Raw genomic sequence first — 22,252 nt, forward strand, 5'->3', positions numbered from 1 at the left:
AGCCTCACAGCTGACTGCAGGGGACTGCCGGGCTCAAGATCACATCCCGCTCTGATGGCAGCCCCATCTAGCATCATGGAAGGCTTCACCTCTCCTTTAACTAAGAATGCTTCTGAAGGACACTCCCATCACCAGAGAGCCCTGTGGGATCCCCAGAGGCCTCTGCTGGGACTGTCTCATAATTCACCTGCCACATCTTGCCTCTTTCACTTCTTCACAGGTGTCCAAGTGTTGATCCCAGGAGCACACCCACTCACTTCTCAGCCCTCAGCCTTCCATCTCAGAGCCTGTTTCCCTGACAACAAGCTTGCCACATGTATGTGTATATGTACGCACACACACACACACATGCATTCTACTTGAAATGTAAGAAGTGTTTTAGAAAAACCAAAGTGACAAGCCCTGCTGGGCTGATAGAGCAAAAATATTGCAATCGGTTGGAAAATAGATGGCAGATTTGAAGCCTACTCCTGCCAAGCATGTTACACCTGAGTAATGTACACTTGACTTATGCTGTGCTCCAGTAAGTATTCTAGAATGTGCTGATTTACTGTGCACCAGTTAATTGTGCCTGGGGAGCAGACAGACTGGTGATGAGAGCTTCTAGAACAGACCAGCTGGTGGCAGGGAGGGGCTGTGGAGATCCTTGTGAGAATGGCCAAAGGAACTTGCTTTCTCATTCCAATTTTCCAGTTTCAACATCAGCTCTGCTAGGATCTGGGAAAACTGCATTCTTCTCTGGAAGTGCGCTGGGTTGTCTCCAGCTTGATTTAAACATTACAATCCTATATCATTAAAGGACCTTTATATCCTCAAAAGTGTCTGTGGCTATCTTTTTGCCAAGTACAGGACCATTCTGTCATGACTGGTGTGCTGCAAACATTCTTACGTCTGACCCTACTAGAAATTTGGGGTTATCCTGATTTCCTCCCTCTGCTTATTTTCCATACATTCCAGCATCAAAACTTGTTGATCCTACCTCCTGTATCTCTAATTAGTTCCTTTACTTCATTTCTTCTTCCCCAGATGAAGTACAAATTATCTCTTCCCTAGATGATTATAAGGCTTTTTATTGTCACTTTGCTTCCAGTCTTGATTTGAAATTCCATCTCTAACATCTATTAAATTCTCTAAAGTTGTTTGTTCTCTTCTCATCCTTTCTCTTCTTCCTTGTACAGACTTTCCCTGGGAAATCTCATCGGCTTTGGTGGCTTTGACGACTGTTAACATGTGCCAGATATGTGTAAGCTGCCATGATGCCCATCTGAGAATTTTCTCTGTGAGTTCTGGACCTCTATCTCCAGCTGCCAATTCGTTAAACTCAATTTGTGAAAATGTGATTTGACCACTTTCCCCCTCCAACCAACCCTTCCTTCTCTATTCCCCATCTCAATGAATGATAACACCTTCTTTCTACCCAGCTGTCCAAGTCATAAACCTAGTGGGGTCTTCGATTTGTACATTTCCCTAATTCGTCAAGTCAAATCAATCATCCCTAAACAAACTCTTAAACATCTTTTGGCCTTGTATATTATCATCATCCCTATGATCACTACCCTGGGCACAGCCCAAGCCCTTAGCTAGAATTTTCCCTACAACCTGGATTTCTGCATCAGCCTCTTAGCTTCTTTTTTGGTCCCTTTGTTGTCCTCCTGCAGTACCTCTTTCATAGGGCACGGAATACAAACTTTCTAATCTGCAAATCTGCATTCCTCTGCCTGAAATCCTTCAATGCCTTCTCATTGTTCTTATAATAAATGCCCATGGCTTATAAAAACCCATTGTAGTGTGGTTCCTGCTTCCCTCTCAAACAATCTTTCTCCCCACATACTCCCACTCTCACTCGCAACATTCTGGTCATTAGAATTCCTTGGTTCCTTAAGTGGACAAAGCTTTCTCTTACTTCTTAGCTATTTTGCACCATATTTCCTATCCTTAAAGACTCCTTCCCTCACATCTTGCCTCACCCTTTACCTTACTACTTACTCTTCAGCCTTAAGATATTATTTAATTTCCTCTTCTTCCCAGAATCCTTCACTGAATACCAAGATGACATTAAATGTTTCTCTTCTTTGCTTCCTTGATGTCATCTACTTACCTCTGTGTTACCTCTTATCAAATTCTATTGCAATTGTTTTTTTATAGTTAAATCTCTAAAGGCAAGAACCATTTCTGTGTTGGTTATTCTTATATCCCCACATTTAGCACTGTGCCTGGCACAAAACCCATGCTCAAAACAAATTTGAATTGACTAATGAGTAAAGGAATGCTTTGGCACAAAGACTGCCCTCTTCTGAGAGTGTCCTCTTTGCACCCTTGCTCACTAGATAGACTCCTGCTCACCATTCAAGCCCCAGCATCATGCCTTTCTGACTTCCTGAGTGAATCACAAGGCACGGATCTCTGTTTCTTATATCACCTTCCTCCTTATCATCACTTTTTATCATTTGTTTTGCTTGTGAGTCTGTTTTTACACACCAGACTTCAAATTCTCTGATGGAGGGACCTATTGTTTCTTCCCTATTAGCCTTCATTACTTGGTGTAGAGCATGTGCTCAAATACCAGGTAAAGATAGGAGAGAGTCAAATGATAAAACTGGACCTGATTTCCTTCTGAAGGCAATACACCTGATCTAAGAGAATTCCAAAATAAGTGTTCTACACCATTTGTTCATGGTTGTGTTACTGTAACAAGAGTTTATCTTACCGTGGGTGCTTGTCACTAATTTACAGCATTTGAGGTTTTCTCATTTCATGGAAGTTTATGCCTCAACTATGTTCTTTGTTTAGATGTGCTCAAGTCTCCATCATGTGGATAATCCATGCCCACAATCATATATTCCAAAGCAATTTTTAGGAAAAAGAAGTTCATAGCATCATAAATCATTCAAATCAATTTTGGAAAACATGTTAATAAGACACAGGCTCTTCCCAGATCTCTGAATGTTTTCCAGGTTGTCTCTGTGAAAAGGGGATGATGTAGACTTTTACAGGTTAACTACTGAAAGTATCTAGATCACTGGTTCTAAACTGAGAGTGATTTTGTACTCCATGAGACATTTGGCAATGTCTGGAGGCATTTTGATTATCACATGTATGTAGGAGAGTGCCTATTGCCTCTAGTGGGTAGAGGCCAGGGATTCTATTCAAAAAGTCCTACAATGCACAGAGCAGCCTCCCACTTCAAAAAATTAGCCAGTCTACAATGTCAATAGTGTCAGACGTGAGAAACTTGGACCTAAATGAAATTGTAATCTCACATTTCATTCAAACACACGTTTCTACTCCAGAATAGAACATAAATAAACCTACAACTGCTCAACCTACAACTAGAAGATCAGAATACAGTCCTACTCATGTGCCTCACTCATATTTTTACTTTTCATCTTTAAAATGGTATTTTAGGGGGAGGGTAGCTCAAGTGGTAGAGCACATGCTTAGCATGCACATGGTCCTGGGTTCAATCCCCAGTACCTCTTCTAAAAATAAATAAATAAACCTAACAACATCTCCCAAAAATAAATAAAATAAAAGAAATTTTTTTAAAAATTATATTTAATATATATCTTATGAGCTTATTATAGAAATTAAATATAATTATGTATAAGGAATTCCTTAGCTCAATCTGGCAAATAGTAGTTGCTCAATAAATATGTGTAAAACAAAAACAAGTCCATGAATACACAGGGGATGTTTACAGTGTCTAGAGGGTGCAGAGTAATAGGATTTACCCTGAGTAGTTCCTGAGTGTGTCACTCTTTTTAGGACCTGAACATGCATCACCACAGTGAGAACACTTCAGAGAACAACAGGCATTGACAGAGATCCAAGAAGATGCTCATACGTACCTTTTGTTCTTCTCGCTCTACAGCTGCATTACATTTTTCTATTCCCAAGTTTCTCAAAAAATCTCTGAGATAGCCAAACAGCGTCCCAATTCCATATCCCATATAAGTTAAAATCACAGCATAAAGAGGTGCTTCCTCAAAGGATTCAACAATTGGCTTATAGAAATTGGAATTTCCATTTTGCTGCAAAGACAAAAGAAAATTGAAGGTTAGCACTCTCCCATTACAATAAACTCTGATACTTGAAATTTTGGACTTTCAACCTTTTACATTTCAAAGAACATATTTAAGATTGTAAAAGCTCCCTGGAGAAAACTAGAAACTGATCATTGAAGAGGCTAATCAAAAATGTCATTTTATTTTACAATTCCTGTTGAAATAATTGATTCATGCAAAAGTGATCAACAGGCTCTGAATCCATTCAGTAAAAAGTTAATGAGGAATAGGGCTTTCACAAGATGCCAAACTATCACCCTACAGGTTACTGCCCAATCACAAACCTGGGTTTACATCCTTAACCAGGTGGTCAAATTACAACACAGATGTTAGAACAACTCACCACTCTGTGGTCTTATCATGATCTAATATTCAATACGCTGATGAAATATTTCACCTGAATTTAGTCAAGTTCTAATATGTAATTTCCATTTCAAAAGAAATATCAGGTAAATTATTTCATGAGGAAACAATCAGATAATCCACAATGTGTGACTTTCTATATTACAACTAGTCTGGCTTTTAAATGCAAAACATAAACAAATGGGACTACGTCAAAATAAAAAGTTTTTGCATGGCCAAATAAATGATCAACAAAATGAAAAGGCAACCTACAGAATGAGAGGAAATTTTTGAAAACACATATCTGTTAAAGGGTTAATAGCCAAAAATATACATCAATAACTCATACAACTCAAAAAGGCCAAATAACCCAATTACAAACAGGCAAAGGACCTGAATAGATATTTTTCCAAAGAAGACATACAGGTGGCCAGAAGGTACATGAAATGTGCTCAACATCACTAATCATCAGGGAATGCAAATCAAAGTCAAAATGAGATATCACCTGACACCTGTTAGCTTGGCTGTTATCAAAAAGAAAAGAGATAAGAAGTGTTGGTTAGGAATGTGGAGAAAGGGAATCCTTGTGCACTGTTGATGGGAATGAAAATTGTAACAATCATTATGGAGAACAGTATAGAGATTCCTCAAAAAATTAAAAGAATTACCAAATGATCCAGCAAACCCACTTCTGGGTAGATATTCATAGGAAATGACATCAATATCATTAAGAGATATCTGCACTTCTATGTTCATTGCAGTATTATTCACAATAGCCAAGATACAGAAATGACCTAGGTGTCCATTGATGGATGGATGGATAAAGAAAATGTGATTTTTATACACGTAGACACATACACAGTAGAATATTATTCAGCCACACACACACAAAAGAAAATTCTGTCTTTTGTGACAACATGGATGAACTTAGAGTACATTATCTAAGTGAAATAAGTCAGACACAGAAAGAATAATACTGCATGATTTTACTTATATGTGGAATCTTAAAAAGCTTAACTCACAGAAACAGAATAAAATGGGGGTTGCTAGCGGCTGAGATGGGGTGGGTGGGGAAAATGGGGAGATGTTGATCAAAGAGTACAAGTGCTTTCGGTTATAAGATGAAGAAGTTCTAGGGATCTAGTGCACAGTATGTATATGTATATCAAATCACATGATGCACCTCAAATACATACAATTTTTGCTTATTAACTATACCTCAATCAAACTGGGGAAAAAAGGAAAAAAGAACTGGGGAGGGGACTTAAGAGAAAAGCAAGTGTACTGTGTGTTCTTTCATTCGATCCTCTTTTTTTGTTTTTGGCAAAAAAAAAAAAACTAGTAAAAATACTTATTTCAAAAACCGTAGAAATCCAAATGTGTACTGGAAATATATATTATTAAGGAATTTTTAGTTTTGTTAGGAGTGATAATAGCCTTATAGTCATGTGGCAGAATGTTTTAATCTTTGTAGATGCATACTGAAGTATTAAGAAAGGTGAAGCTATAATTTTCTGTCAAATGGTTCATCAAAAATTAAACATATACAAAGAGCAATTTAGGGGAAACGCTAATAACTGTTGATTCTAGATGGAGGTTATATGGGTGATTTTTTTTTGGCTTTTCTACGTATTTAAAATTTTTCATAGCAAAAATTTAAGCTGCTTTTCTCTTTTTTCCTAGTAGAAAGTAGACTTTTAATATCAAACCATTCTTACTCCTATTCAACTGATTTGCACATAGTAGTGCAAATTTTGCTCAATGCATTAGTAAATAAATCATCCCAATGCTACTAATGAAGTTTTTGTCTTTAATAAATATTTACACATCCATTCATTTTTTTCACTCAACAAATATAATGCAATCATTGGATTCCCAGTTTCACAATGAGATGATCCTTAAGAAGTGTTTTGATCACTTGGAATGTATAACTTTTAGTGATTTATTCAAAATTGTCAAATGTCTACTAATATCTAATTTATTAACTTAGCTTACACATATATTTTAGAGTGATATATTGTATAAAATTATTTTAATTAGAAATACTATTTTTCCCATTCTAATACTGTAAGCACTGTTTCCACCAACACAGTTTACTAGCCTAAATTGCCTTCATTTCCTCTACATTATTTGAGATGCAGTATTTTTGGAATCTCTGTGTGACTTAGTCACTGGAATTTTATCAGAAACCACAAAGTATGTGACTGTCAAAAAACAAAATCTATCAGGTAGATGAATATTTTTTATCTATATTACTTGTTTTTAAGGCAATTTTTTAAAAGCCTTTTCATAATGACATTTTACACTTGAATTGTTGAGTTAAAACCCCACAAAATATTATTAAATCTTATTAAAATTCCTTGACTCTTTATTTATCCATTATATCAGATTACTCTCTAGACAACACACACTAACATTAACTGATGTTGCTTTTGTTGAACGTGTCTTCCCCAAACACTACCTGGTGGTTTAAAATGATGAAAGTGAAAGAGCATTGCTCAGTATGAGGTCTAGAATGGAAGGTGAAGGCAAGGGTATAACAAATGCTGTGTATTTGGGAATATAGGGCACTTACTGGATGTCTTCCATGAACCAGCAACATGCTAGTTTCCAAGATGAACGAGACAGACCCTGTCCCTGCTCCTGACTTCCTGACCTCCCTCCAGGTCCTCACACCTGTCCTATAGGTCTGATGGATGGTGATCTTCCTATTCTAGTGCCAACCTTTGGCTCTCATCCTTGGTTCTGTTCTGCACATGAACTTTGGACAGCATCTCTCTTCAATTTTCCTGATGAACTCCTGACCCAGTTAAAAACCACCTCTTTGTTCTTTCCACAACATGGGGATATGCAAGGGGCTTTCTTTCTTCCTAGATGTGTTCAGACTCTAGCAAAAACATCTGAAATCCTTATGAAACAGATTTAATAAATTATTGTGACTTGATAGGTGTGAGGTCAAGGGAGAGGTAATAGAAGTATCTTCAAAGAGCATCATCTTAATATTGGTAAGAAGAAATAGGGACTTAGAAGGAGGACTGCTTATGGGGGTGGGGAAGACAATGAAAATACATGTGATCTGCTGAGTTGGAGTCGTGATTGTAAGTGGACATGTTTGCTGGGCACTTAGAAACATGGGAAAAAGGTAGAGGCCTAACTGAAATAGAAGATCTGGGCCTCAACAACTCTGAGGCCCATGTGCATCACTGTTGAAGGTGAATGTGATAAAGGACAAGATAAAAAGAAGAGCAGGAAGTTTGGGGCTGAATTTCAGGACTCCCCACTTGTAAGGGCGCCATAGATGAAGGGTGAGTGAAGGGTGCCCATTGTGGGTGACTTCAGAACCCTGACTTAGTGGTTCATAAATTTACCCCTTTGGTTGACTTAGAGGATGGCAATGTCACATCAGCACATATAACAGAGAAACTTGCAAGACATCAAGACCATCCTGGGGAGAAGGGCCAAGATGATGGAGTAGAAGGACACTCGTAACTCACCCTCCTCCACGAATACACCAAGCCTGACATTCATGGACCCACCCATCCAATCAGAACACCTGCTGAACTTTGACAGTACATCACCTTCTTCAAAAGACAAGATACGCCACCAATCTGGTAGGAGACAAGGGAAAAAAGGAGGAAGAAAAAGGAAAATAGTGTGGGATCAGTCCTGTGGGGAGGGAGTGGCAAAGGAGGAGTAGTGCTTGTTCGCTGGGTCTCCCCCTTTCCAACAGAGAAGTCAGTGGGACAGAGGGAGAACCTCAGAGGCTTGGACTTGTACAGAACTGCCCTTGACCAACAGAACTAAGTTAAAGGGGCACAAAGGGTCCCTGCAACCCCCAGCCCTAGACACAAATCAGCAGGGTAGGACAGGTTAGGCTGCCCAAGCTGGAGGACTCAGGCCAACTTTACAGAGGCAACCTCAGGGGACTGCGGTGGTATTGTGCACTGCTGCTGGGAGGGTATACATATCAGAACAGCCTGGGTCTCCCATAAAATATTAAAAAAAAAAAAGCAACGCAACACTGCCGGTGTGCACTAGGGAGAGGGGAGCCATAGCCTTTGTCTCTGCAGAAACGTGGCACTATTTCTGGCACATTCTACGGAGAAGAGAGCAGGGTCTCAGCCACAGCCACCATATTCTTAGGTGCCGGGATCCCAGGCAGAGGTAGGTTCAAAACCTAATCTTTACCTATGGGCTTTGAAACCTCATAGGCTGGACTGAGATTTGTTTACAGCCCCAGGCAAATAGAAGCCTTCTGCATCTGTGTCTCTGAGATCTCACTCTTCTAAGACAAATGAACACAGAGCAGAGGCAAGGGCTGGTTTTCTTCCAGCTGGCCTACTGAGCACAAACCTGATGTGAAGCAGGAGCAGCACTGAGTGGGTAAGGAACCTGCTCAACTACCATGCAGGAGCACAGCAAGGACTTGGTGTTGGGAGGGGGTGTGACCCACCCACCTACCACCACTGGGAGCAGCACAGACCAGGGGCACAATTGGAAGGCCTCTGGAACCAAGGAGCAGAGTTTGCACAGCAAGGCAAGGGCAGGAGCAACAACAACCACAGAACAAAAAGAAGGTTCCATTCACTCAATAGCCAGGGCAGGCTCTGGTTACCAGAATACCAGCCACACCCCAAACAAAAGGGCTAACAGGCAAAAGGCATCAAAAGAAGATATGGAAAACATTCATACTTAATAAGGAACTCTCAACAAAATTAAGAGCTCAGAGTGTCTACAGGAACACATTAACTATTTTTTTCTTTTTAATTTTTTAAAAATTATTTTAGGTTTCTATTTTTAATCCCTTTTAAAATTTTATTTTAAAATATTTTATTAATATTCACATTCATGTTTCTCCTCATGCTTGTGTGAAGCTTTCTCTTACTAAAATATTTATTATTATTTTCATATATCTCAATTTCATTTTAATTTCTTTTTTTGTTCTTCTATTATTGATTATACTCTGTTTTCAAATCTTTATTTCTTCTTTTAAGTTTTTAAAAATTTGTCTCAGCCCAATTTTTATTTCTCTTCATTTTGTTCTTCTGTTATGGATTATATTCTGTTTTCCAACTTTTTTTTTATCTTTTAAATTTCTTTTTCTTTTAGTTTTATTTCTGCAGCCACTTTAGATAAATGAATAAATAAATAAACCCCTTCAGGACCAGAGTAGATAAATGATACTCCATAATCCACAGTGCCAGAGAGATATAAGTAAAATGAAGAAGCAGAGGAACCACTCCCATGAAATCCCCTGAAACAATGATCAATGAAATAGGCCTTGATAGTCTACTAGATCATGATTTCAAAAAAGGAGTGAGTAAAATACTGAAGGAACTAAAATATGTCAAAAAGAAAATTGAAACGATAAAGAGGAGCCAGTTAAAATTGGAAAACTCAATTCCTGAGGTGAGTGCTGACCTAAGGTTGTAAAAAGAAGGCTATGCAGAGGAATGAATAAATGACTTAGAAGACAGGAAAACAGAAATCACCCAATCAGAACAGCTGAGAGGAAAACAAATAAAAAGCAATGAAAAAAAATAAGTATAACATAAGATAACATAAAGCATGCCAATCTATGCATAATAAGGGGCACAGAAGGAGAAGAAAGAGCAAAGGGGATTAAAAAGGTGTTTGAAGAAACCATGACTGAAAACTTCCCAAACCTAAAGAAGGAGTCAGATAACCAAGTATAGGAAATATAGAGGGTCCTAAACAAGCAGAAAAAACAAAAACAAAAACAAAAACAAACAGACCCACATCAAGCCATATTATAATCAGGATGGCCAGGGTAAAGATAAAGAAATGATTCTAAAAGCAGCAAGAGAAAACAAAGATTGAATTACAAGGGAACCACTATAAGGCTTTCAACTGATTTTGCTACACAAACACTACAGGCCAGAAGGGAGTGGCAAGATATATTCAAAGTCCTGAATGTAAAAAAGATGCAACCTAGAATACTTTGTTTGATGAAGCTATCCTTTAGAATACGAGGAGAGATAAAGAACTTCACAGACAAGCAAAAACTAAAAGAATTTGGCAAAACTAAACCTATGCTAAAAAAAATATTGAAAGGTCTACTCTACATAGAAAGAAAGCAGGACCCTACAGAAAGGAGAAAACCATAACTGGAAAGGCGATAACTACAATGAATTACAACACAATAAATATGAAATTGTAAAAGAGGACATCACTCATTAAGGGTAGGAGAGGGGAGCAAGAAAATATGGAGTTTTTGTTGTTGTTGTTGTTCTCAGTAGGATGAGTTTGAGCTTATATTACTATCTGTCTAAAAGAAACAGATATAGTAATGGGTTAATGTATGTAAAAAACAGGGTAACCACAAGCCAAAAGCTTACAATAGAGTCACAAAAACTAAAGAGAAACAAAAACAATACAAAGAAAAATTATCAAACCACAAAAAGAAAAAGAAAGGAACAAAGAAAATACCAAATCACCAGCAAAACTAAGTTCAAATGTCAATAAACATACATCTATCAATACTTACCATAAATGTTAATGGACTAAATTCTCCAATCAAAAGACATAGAGTGGCAGACGGGATAATAAAACAAGAACCAACAGTATGCAGCATACAAGAGACACACTTTAGGGAAAAGGACAAACAGCTTGAGAGAGGATGGAAAGAGATATTCCATTCAAATGGAAATTACAAGGAAGCTGGAGCAGCAATACTAATTTCATACAAAATATACTTTAAACAAAGCCCATAAAGAATGATGATGATGATAATAATAATAATAATAATAATAATAATAATAATAATAATAATAATAATAATAAAAATAATTAAAAGACCAATACAAGATGAGGATATTACACACATTTACATATATGCATCCAATATAGGAGCACCTAAATGCATAAAGCAACTACTAACAGATATAAAGGGAAAAACTGATGGGAATACAATCATGGTGAGACTTTAACATCCCATTAACATCACTAGACAGATCTTCCAGACATAAAATAAATAAGGCAACAAAGAAACTAAATGACACAATAGTACAACTACACTTGGTTGATATTTTCAGAACATTACATCCCCCCAAATTAGAACATACATTCTTTTCAAGTGCACATGGAATGTTTTCTAGGATAGATCATGTACTTGGGCACAAAAGAAGCCTCAACAATTTTAAGAAGATAGAAGGTATTTCAAGCATCTTTTATGACTACAATGCCATGAAACTAGGAATCAACTACAGAAAAACAAAGGAGAAAGGAATAACAGAATGATATTAAACAACATGCTACTAAAAAACCAATGGGTCAATGATGAAATAAAAAAAAGAAATTAAAAAATACTTTGAGATAAACAGCAATGAAAACACAACATCAAGACTGAATTAAGAGGAAATTGACCAGTTGAACAAACTGATCACTAGAAATGAAATTGAATTAGCAATAAAAAAACTCTGTACAAATAAAAGTCCAGGACCAGATGGGTTCACTGGGGATTTCTACCAAACATACAAAGAACTCATACCGACCCTTCTCATACTTTTACAGAAGATTGAAAAGGAGGGAGTACTTCCAAACTCATTCTATGAAGCCACCATCACACTGATACCAAAACCAGACAAAGACATTACCAAAAGAGAGAATTACAGACCAATATCACTGATGAACACAAACTCAACTATCCTCAACAAAATATTAGCAATAGAATCCAACAGCACACAGAAGAGTATACACCATGATCAATTTAGGTTAATCTTAGGAACACAAGGATGGTTCAATATATGTAAATCAATCAATGTAATACATCACATCAACAAGAGAAAGGACAAAAACCATCATCTCAATAGATGCAGAAAAAGCACTTGATAAAATTTAACACCCATTTATGGTAAAAGCTCTCACCAAAATGGGTATAGAAGGAACATACCTGAACATAATAAGAGCTACTTATGACAAACCTACAGCCAGTATAGTACATTCCCACTAAAATCTGGGACAAGACAAGGTTGTCTTATCCACTCCTATTCAACATAGTCTTGCAAGTCCTAGCACAGCAATCAGGCAAGAAAAAGAAATAAAAGGGATCCAAACTGGAAAAGAAGAGGTAAAATTGTCACTATATGCAGATGACATGATACTATATATAGAGAACCCTAAAAGCTCCACACAAAAACTACTAGAATTAATAAAATATTTCAGCAAGGTAACAGGATACAAGATTAATGTACAAAAATCAGTAGCATTTCTTTACACTAATAAAGAATCAACAGGAAAAGAAAGTAAAGAAACAATCCCCTTTAAAATAGCACCCAAAGGAATAAAATATCTAGGAATAAATCTAACAAGGAGGTGAAAGACTTATACACAGAGAATTATAGAACATTGATTAAGGAAATTAAAGAAGACATAAAAAAATTGAAAGCTATCCCATGCTTCTTGATTGGAAGAATCAATATTATTAAAATGGTCATACTTCCCAAAGCAATCAACAGTTTTAATGTAATCCCTATCAAATTACCCAAGACATATTTCACAGAACTAGAACAAATCATATTAAAATTTATATGGAATCAGAAAAGTCCCAAAATTGCCAAAGCATTTCTGAAGGAAAAGAATGAGGCTGGAGAAAGAACCCTCCCAAATTTAAGACAATACTACAGAGCTACAGTCATCAAAATAGCACGGTGTTGGTACAGAAACAGACATATGGCTCAGTGGAATAGAACAGAGGGCCCAGAAATGAATCCACAAATTTTTGTCAATTAATCTTCAACAAAGGAGGCAAGAACATGCAATGGAATAAAGACAGTCTCTTCAGCAGGTGGTGTTGGGAAAACTGGACAGCAGCATGCAAATCAATGAAGTTAGAATACTCCCTCACACCATACACAAAAATAAACTCAAAATGGATTAAAGACTTAATCATAAGACAAGACACAATAAAACTCCTAGAAGATAACATAATCAAAACATTATCTCACTTACGTCTCAGTATTGTTCTCCTGGGACAATCTACCATAGCAATAGCAATAAAAGCAAAAATAAACAAATGAGACCTAATTAAATTTACAAGATTTGCACAGCAAAGGAAACTATTAGCAAAACAAAACAACAACCTAAGAAATGGGAAAAAAAATTTGCAAAAGATGAAACTGACATGGGCTTGATTTCCAGACTATATAAACAGCTTATAAGACTTAATAAACAAACAAACAACCCAATCCAAAAATGGGCAGAAGACCTAAACAAGCAATTCTCCAATGGAGATATACAAATGAACAATAGGAACATGAGAAAATCCTCAATATCACTAATTATCAGAGAAATGCAAATCAAAACTACAATGAGGTATCACCTCACCCCAGTCAGAATGGCCATCTTTCAAAAGTCCACAAATGACAAATGCTGGAGAGGGTGTAGAGAAAAGGGAACACTCCTACACTGCTGGTGGGAATGCAGTTTGGTGCAGCCACTATGGAAAACAGAATGGTGATTACTCAAGAGACTAAGAATAGACTTACCATATGATCCAGTAATCCCACTCCTGGGCATATATCCAGTAGGAACCCTACTTCAGAAAACACCTGCACCCCAATGTTCATAGCAGCAATATTTACAATAGCCAAGACATGGAAACAAACTAAATGTACCTCGACGGATGACTGGATAAAGAAGAAGTGGTATATTTATACAATGGAATACTATCCAGTCATAAAAAAGATAAAATAAAGCCATTTGCAGCAACATGGATGTCCCTGGAGAATGTCATTCTAAGTGATGTAAGCCAGTAAGAGAAAGAAAAATACTATATGCTGGATAGAGGGATGGACAAGACAGATGGATAGACATGTGATGAAATAAACATAATGAAATGTTAACTGTAGAATCTAGGTGGTAGGGATATGAGTAATCATTGTAGAACTCTTAATTTTTCTGTAAGTTTGCAAATGATCACAATAAAATGTTTGAGGGAAAGGCATTTTTTCCAGTGATAAAAACACAAACCCTGGGCTAGTCTGCACTATTAACTAGAGGTTTAATCTTAGGCAAATTGACTTAACTTTTGTATTATCAGTTGCCTCATATAAAAAAATGGGGATAGTCACAGTATCAAATGCAGAAAATTGTAAAAATCACATACGTTTGTATCTATAAAGTTCTTAGCATAGAGTGTGATACAAAAGTTTCTTAAATAATTTTTTTTTAAAAATCTCATATACAGGGTCACAAATGTGAAAGCAGATTATACTGAATTTTCTTGGACACTCAACCCTGAGAATGCAGAATTTTATTATAACCACATGACAGGTCTACATACCCTGAGATATTAGTCATTATCCATCTAATCCAGGCACATTTCATCTCCTGCTAAGAGGCAATAGAATCATCTGAATTAATTAATAGTATTTGACTTCTATTTCTATCTCCTTCCAAAAATTCCGCTTGCTTAAATCATGCTCGCTGACTCCAGGCTTGGAGTTGGAGGTGGGGTATGGCAATATTAAAACATGTCCATGGATTATTTAATAATCATCCCATTTGGATGTGGGATGGTTCCATCCCCTTGAAGTTGATGGGCATGTTTGGGGCTTCTTCAACCTATAGAGCAGGGTGGATGCTGACCTCTGAGGCTAGCTTATAAAGGGCCATGAGATTTCCATTTCATTTTCTAGGAAACTCTCGAGGAGCCCTTCCTGCTGGAGAAGCCACATGGGGCGCACAGTCCACAGTCCTGGCTTGTCCTGTTTCTCACCCATCCCAGCCTGGGTGCCACACACGAGGGTGAGGAAGCCATCTTGCAGGCAAATCTCCGGGTCCAGCCATTCAAGGCCCAGCCAACTGAGGCCCCAGATACCATGGAATAGGGAAGAGCAGCCCCATGGTCTGCTCTGAATTCCTGCCCAACAGAACCCATGAGCATAACAAAGTGGTGGTTGTTTAATGCCACTCTGAGCTGGGATGGATTGTTATACAGCAGTGAATAACCAGTGCACCAGGAAAAGGCATGAAGCTCCCATAACAATCAAAGTGAGAGGTAGTGGTGGCTGAGACCACAGTGGCTGCTGTGGGGGAGGTGAGGAGTGGTCAGATTTAGGACGTGCCTGAAAGTGGGATCATGAGTTGCTGACACACTGACTGTAGAATGAAAGAGAGAAATCATGAACCATGCCCAGGTTCTTGGTGTGAGCCCCTGAAAGGACAGAGGTGTCATTTACTGAGATGGGAAAGGCTATAAGGGAAGCAGGTTTGGGACAGAGGGAGGCAGTATCAGGAGCTCAGTTTTGGATGTGTTCAACTGGTGATGCTTTTGATCATTCAGGTGAAAAGGTCAAGTAGGCAGTTGTAAATTATATACATATATGTGTATATACATGTATATATTTTATATGTAAGATACATGTATACACACACGTATACATATAGTGAAGACACAAGGTCAGATCTTCATGAGAGATATGCAGTTAGAAAAGAGGAAAGATACAAGGACTGACAATGGGTTACTCCATTGTTCAAAGGTCAAGGAGAAGAGGAAAACCAGGAATAGAAACTGCAGAGGAACAGCTAGTAATATAGGAAGGTCATAACCTGGCAGCCAAGAGAAGAAGGTGCTTTAAGAAGGAGGAGTGATGACTTGTGTCAGGTGCTGTTGACAGGCCAAGGAAAATGAGGATTGAGAACCCATCTTTGGATGAGGGCATTCAAGGCTTTAAGACTGTCACTTACTGAGCGCCTATTAAATGCCAGGCACTGTCCTGAACACTCATGTATAATAGCAGTAGAGAAGGAAGAGGCAGCTGCAGGCTAACTTTAATTGATAATAGCTGCCATTTATTGGGTCTCTACTCCACATGTGATAGCTATTGGGAGCCTTACATATGCAATTCATTTAATCTTCCCCTTGCCTTGTGAGGAATGGCTCAGAGACATGAAGCTACCTCCCCCATGTGGCACAGCTATTAAGAGGCAAAACTAAAACTCAAACCCAATTCTAGCTGATGTCAAGGCCCATGGTCTTCTGGATATCATTGTTTCTTAAGCAGTTCCCTGGGAAATCCTGAAGGGTCCCTGGGGTGTGAAAAGTCACCAAGAAAGAAATATCTTTCTGTGGAGATCAGATTTACTCAAGGTTTTAAGGGAGGATATAAGTTTATAGTAAAAGAATTTTTACTATAGTATAATTTATATACCATATTATATAGTATAGTATAATATAATTTTTATATAGTATAATATAATTTATACTATAGTATAGTATAATTTTTTATAGTATATAAAAATTTTATAGTAAGAATTACAAATGTAAAGTGGAATGCAGAGTTCTAATATCAATTTTTAAATAAATGGATAACACATGTGGGCTTGTTGTCTGAGTCACTTTGGCTTATGTGTTGGTTTCTCTCCTTGGAACATCAAATTATGAATTTATCTTCTCTGGAAAAGCTGATTTACTGTTTTTTCTAACTGGGTTGTGAGAACTGAGGTTCTTAACCTGGGGATCATAGAAAGTCTGGGAAGACATGAACCCTCTACATGGAAAATTTTCTAATACAGACAGACTCACTTTTCTGTGACAGTGTCTACCAGCTTCTTAAAGGGCCCTTGACTTCCAAAGGCCAAGCTCCACATGGCAGAGGAAGAACAGTCAGGGATGACTTGGGGGTAACGGGTCGTGACTTGCATGTGGCCATTTTCCTGGGCAACTTTTGAAGGCCCAGTTGTACCACAGCTGGACAACAATCATGGTGACCAAGCTACATGAATGCTACCAGATGAAGTTTGAGCTGTAAAACAGTGTCGGTTCTTTGACAGTTTGGCACCTAACATTTGAAATCAGGGCCAGTCAGGGAAATCTATTAAAAGTGTTGGGTCATAATTGTTCCTCAGACTTGCACACTCCAGGATCAAGTGTTCATAGAACCACTCAGGGAAAAGAAGATGTAAGACCCATCTACTGTTTTTAAAAAATATAAATAAGTCTGAATTAAGAAGATCCAAGATTCCTTGAATCATTCTTCCTAAATGTGTATGAGAAAATAGGACCTTAACTATGACTCCTTATTCTTCTCACCCTTTCTGCCTGTAGTTCAGAGGTGACAGATTAGTTCCTGGTAGCAATGTCTCCCTGAAATCTACACTAGTGGAATTTTTAAGGATTATATGCAAATACTTCAACATCAGGAGAGTCTATCTCCCTTCCCACCCCATCAGGATTTCCAGCCTCTTGTGAAAATCATGAGATTTGTCAACATGAGACCTGTGTTTCCTCAGGAGACAATGAGCTTTGTTCAGGTAAACCCATTCTTACCACTTCCTATTGTCCACACCTGACCCTGCCAGAGTCCTAGTCATTTGTAATCTCAGCCTCTGCTGTAATCAAATGCTCTTCAATGTTGCAAAACTCTTGAATGTGACAGATGAAGGAAACTGTGTAGAACACTTTTAAATACTACTTAGAGCTATGCTCAGTAGTGTCTCTTTGGATTTTTTTCCAAATGTTTAATCTAAATTGTGAGTTAGCAGATCAATGACTTTGCCTCTAATATGGTGGCAACCACATATTCTCACACAAATTTACAGATTGGTAAATTTTAGAATTCCAAGAAAACTACATTAATTCAGACCACTGAGACAGAGGTGAAAAAATTTAGTAAAAAGATTAAATTAAGTGTATTTCAAAATAAATGTAGCGGATTTCTTGATAGTAATTGAGTTAATGTCAACCTACCTCTAATAGAGTATTCAAAGAGAAACAGAGGTAAAATTAATGTATAAATAAAATTTACAAATTTAAAATAGCTGTAATTAATTTATAATTGGCAGATATTAAATATACCTAAACACAGGTATCATTTTAAGTAACAAAACACATTTATTCTTTTAATTGAAACATCTGAACCTGAACACACACAAGTTGCTTCACCTGTTTCTCCATAGATAACACAACATGTTCTAGACCTGCTAAGGCTGAATAATCACACTTCAAATTTGACAGCCTTCAGACAACTGAGCTTTTGCATTGTGGATATTTGAATTTATTTTATTTGCATAGACGAGCCAGGCACTCATCTTAATCACAGAGTCTTTAGGCAAAACACAAAATAAAACAGAAGTATAAAACTTAGGAAAACCCATCTCTGCCAGGAATGATGGTCAAAAGGACTCTTTCCTCAAAATGTAAATTCCAGCACAGAAAATGGTTGTGATTAGATTGCGAAATGATTTTTCCAGACATTTTAATGAAGTAGAATAGCTATGAGTTCACTTATTTATTGCTACTTAACAAACCAGCACCATAATTAAGAGAACAATCATTTGTTTACCCAAGAATCTGTAAGTTGGGCGGGGCTCAGTGGGGAGGAGTCATCTCTACTCTGTGGAGTATCCCCTAGAGCAGACAGACCTCAGGTTGGAGGATCCATTTCTAAGTTAGCTGTCTAATACTAGTCACAGACCGGCACTGCATCTCAGCTAAGAGCACAGCAAGGGTACTTTGTTTCTCTACTTGGGCTTCTCCTGGGCACCCTGGGCTTCCTTCAGACATGGTGGCTGGGTTCCAAGAATGAGTGCTGTAAGAGGACTAGATTTAAACTGTGAGGTTTTTGGTCAAGACCTAGTTTCCTTAAGGTCCCCAAAGCAAAATGAACTAAAACCAGTGACTGAGTATGATGAAAGTAAAGACAACTATATCCACATCACAGGAGGGAAAAAAAGGTCTTTGTCTGTCTGACTATACTGAAAACACGGCAAGGTTTCTAAGCCATAATGGAAGCTCTCAGTGGAAGCCAATTTCAACTTAGCAAATACCTAAATATATCTGACCCAACAGGGTCTGGATGGCCTTCCAGAAGGAGTTGTAGAAAAGGCAGCAGTTGCCCTAGTATTTCATGCTGATCCTTGGGAATCTTCAACGTCCAAAGGTACTTACAATCTTGTAGGAGCACTTAGTAATGAAACTTTAGAATCCTGGCTTTTGTCCTTACTTAGGAGGGATTGCAAGCATCTAATCAAGTCTCTAACTCAGACACTGGAAGGTTGTTGCAAAACCAAGATAAGGGAGAGAGAAAGAAGAATGGCTTTGAGAGTGTCACTTCCCAAATGAGACCTGTCTCAGGGTCAGAGTGTTCCAAAGGAGGAGTCAGCCAGTGGCCAGTTTTATGGACATTTCAATAGCAGAGAGCATCTGCAGTGGGAGTGGTCTGATTCAAGGCAGTGATGGAGAGAATGTGGGTATTAGCATGGTTGGCCTCATGTGAATGATGAGGGTTGAGGGCTTTCTCTTCACAGGATACTCAGCTGGGAGAGGACAGCCCTAAAGATTGTGGTGGACACTTCCAAGTCTAGGGTAATGACTTTTGTTAAGAGGGGAACACATTTGGGAGACCACAGCCTCTTCACACACCACCCAAGTTGCAGAGTCCCCCTCACCTCCTTCATTTCACTGGATGCACAGATTTTATCCACTGAATCCTGGGTTGGCCCCCAGCCAACTGCACCTGTCCTGTGATCCTAGAACAATCTGACTTCCCCTGGTTTTCTAGTCATGGATGAGTGATGGAGGATGGCACGGGTTCCCTGCCCAGGTTCTCATGTCCACCAGTGAAGCTACCTGTGTGGCTGTGCTGATCTGCTCTTGGAGCAGGTGAGCTCACCCCCTCTGCTTGGAGCTGAGGGACTGGGCATTGGTCAGAAATGGGGACTGCCTGTTTACCAGCCAGTCCAGCAGACTGGCTGCCTCTTTGAACAAGCTGACAACATTTCTCAGGTTCTCCCTCCTCCTCCTCCTCAGTAAGTTCCCATCAAACATTCTGTCCCAGCAGGAGCCAATTTTTTTTTAAAGTCTCAAGATTGAAAATAACTCAAAGGCTGTTTGGTTTCTATGTGCAGCCTGTAACAATAAGCCACCCTTTCTGGAGTGTCTTAGAAAGGAATGCTTGTGATGTCAAGTTTCAAAGAAAGACTCTGGCTCCAGATCAAGCTGGGAGCTGTAACAGTGCTCCACTAAACACCAAAAAGCAGTCACCTTTCAACCAGAGAGGAATTCCTCCTGTCCCAGGGGAGACGCTATCCACTCCCCACCCTGCAGGATCTCGGCCTGGTTTGCTTTCACTTCCTCTTTGTCTTACAAAGCAGGATGAAAGCGATCTGGTGTGATTTCTTGATGGGCTCAAGTTTAGCTGAATAGTTTTAGCCTTCACAATCACACTCCCCAAAACGCTTGAGAGAAAACAGAAGTGTAGCTAGGACGTGTGCAGGTGAAAGGTTAAGGCTCTCAGGTCTCTGTGTGTCCTCTTTTGTGGAGAGAAGAAATTCCTTCCTTAACCCACACACAAACTTTTTGGTAGCTAAGTGTTTAAAATTAGCTAAAGCAAAGAGTCAAAACACACAAAACACTTCCCAAAAAGGATTTTCAGTTAAGACAGCTTCAGCTTTGCCAAGAAAGACTGAAAAGCTCAGATCGTTGAGAGCAAGGGAGAGGGCTGGACTCTTACCTGGGCTTCTCTCACTGTCCCGTTTTCACTGTGACAGTCCTTGTTCTGACTGTGAAGAGTCCCATTGCAAACAGCTCCACCTCCAGGATCAGCCATTTGTGAGAAATGATAGACCTGGCAGGTTTTCCTCCACAGGATCTTGGTGAGCTCTAGTTTTGAAGTTGGTGAGGGAAAGAGATAAAGCACGTCTGCTGAACTGGAAGAATCCTACCAATCAGGCTTTTCCGGAAGAGGAGCAACGGCCTATATTTTGGGCTGATCTTTGAGACTAAAAACAAACAGCTACCTTTACACTCCTCAATTCACTGTGGCCTCCATGACAACAAAACTGCTTCTGGAACTACAAAGGAGGTGCCCATGCTGGGTCCCTGCTTTGACTGAGGTGACCAGGAGGTTGCAAACCCCAGTGGCAAACTGGGAGGAGGCCGGCAGGGAGGTGGAGAATCTTTTAAAGATACACACACACTTCTGTCAAGTCAGTGCGGAATTTACCTCCATCCCTCCCGCAGCTCCCTCCTGTGTCTAATTACATCTCTGGTTATAAACCAAGCTCAAAGTCAACATTTCTCCTTGCAGTAAAATAACATTCTGAAGTGCTTTTCAGGGGCAACAGGGAGGAGAGAATGTGAAGTTACTGTTTAATGAGTACAGAGTTTCAGCTGGAGAAGATAGGCAGTTTGGGTGATGGATAGTGGTGAGAATGACAGTGTGAATGTTTTTCGTGCCACTGAACTTACTCTTGAAAATGGCTAAAGTGGTAAATGTTTTGTAATATATATTTTACCATAATACAAAAATGACAAAAAAAAATCAGGACCCACATAACGTTGAAACCAGTGATATAAAGGAGAGGAACTAAGTCCAGTGAGACAGAAGTCTGTGAGATAGAATATTATGGCTGCATTACCTTTAACATAGGACCTTGAGAAAGCTATTTTCTCTCTTTTTACCTCAGTTTCCCAGTCTATAAAATGACAAACTTTTTTTTTCTGTGAGCTCATGTCTGATGGGGTAGCAGATAATGGCTCAGATTTGTTAGGGACACAGGTGATGTGAGGCATGTGGTGACTTCAGCAGCCCAGCCCTGGGCACCACTGGTTTACTCATTAACTCTGATTCTCTCCATGCACCCATCCCCAGAGGTCTGTTTTCCCCTCTCACCATCTAAAGGCATGTGATGACATGGTTTGTTGGACAGTGTCAATCATTTACAACCTGTTGAGTCCTCCCAAGCCCACCCTCCTGGTTCTTCCAAATTGAGGCTCCTTTAACATCAGGCACTTAGAAAAGAAACCCATTTATTGGGTCAATGAACACAAACAAACCACAAGCACAACAAAAAGACAGAAGTAACCCTTGTTGTCAGAGCCT

General features: G+C 38.7%; 1 protein-coding gene across 2 annotated transcripts in view; it reads right to left on the bottom strand.

The window, feature by feature from the left end:
• The window catches only part of LOC102513007 (serine palmitoyltransferase 3-like), a 150,784-nt gene extending 129,473 nt beyond the window's left edge, over positions 1-21,311 (bottom strand). For both annotated transcript variants that reach the window (XR_004313106.1, XM_032461816.1), the window contains exons 1-2: positions 20,882-21,311; positions 3,849-4,031 (exon numbers count right to left, since the gene is read on the bottom strand). Coding sequence is in view for 1 of the 2 variants with exons in the window: in XM_032461816.1 (XP_032317707.1) it covers positions 3,849-4,031; positions 20,882-20,977 (279 nt within the window). In the remaining variant the exon portion in view is untranslated. The remainder of the gene's footprint in view (positions 1-3,848; positions 4,032-20,881) is intronic.
• Positions 21,312-22,252: the final 941 nt, after the last annotated feature.

Source organism: Camelus ferus, chromosome 19, assembly GCF_009834535.1.
Source record: "Camelus ferus isolate YT-003-E chromosome 19, BCGSAC_Cfer_1.0, whole genome shotgun sequence".
Classification (NCBI taxonomy): Eukaryota; Metazoa; Chordata; class Mammalia; order Artiodactyla; family Camelidae; genus Camelus; species Camelus ferus.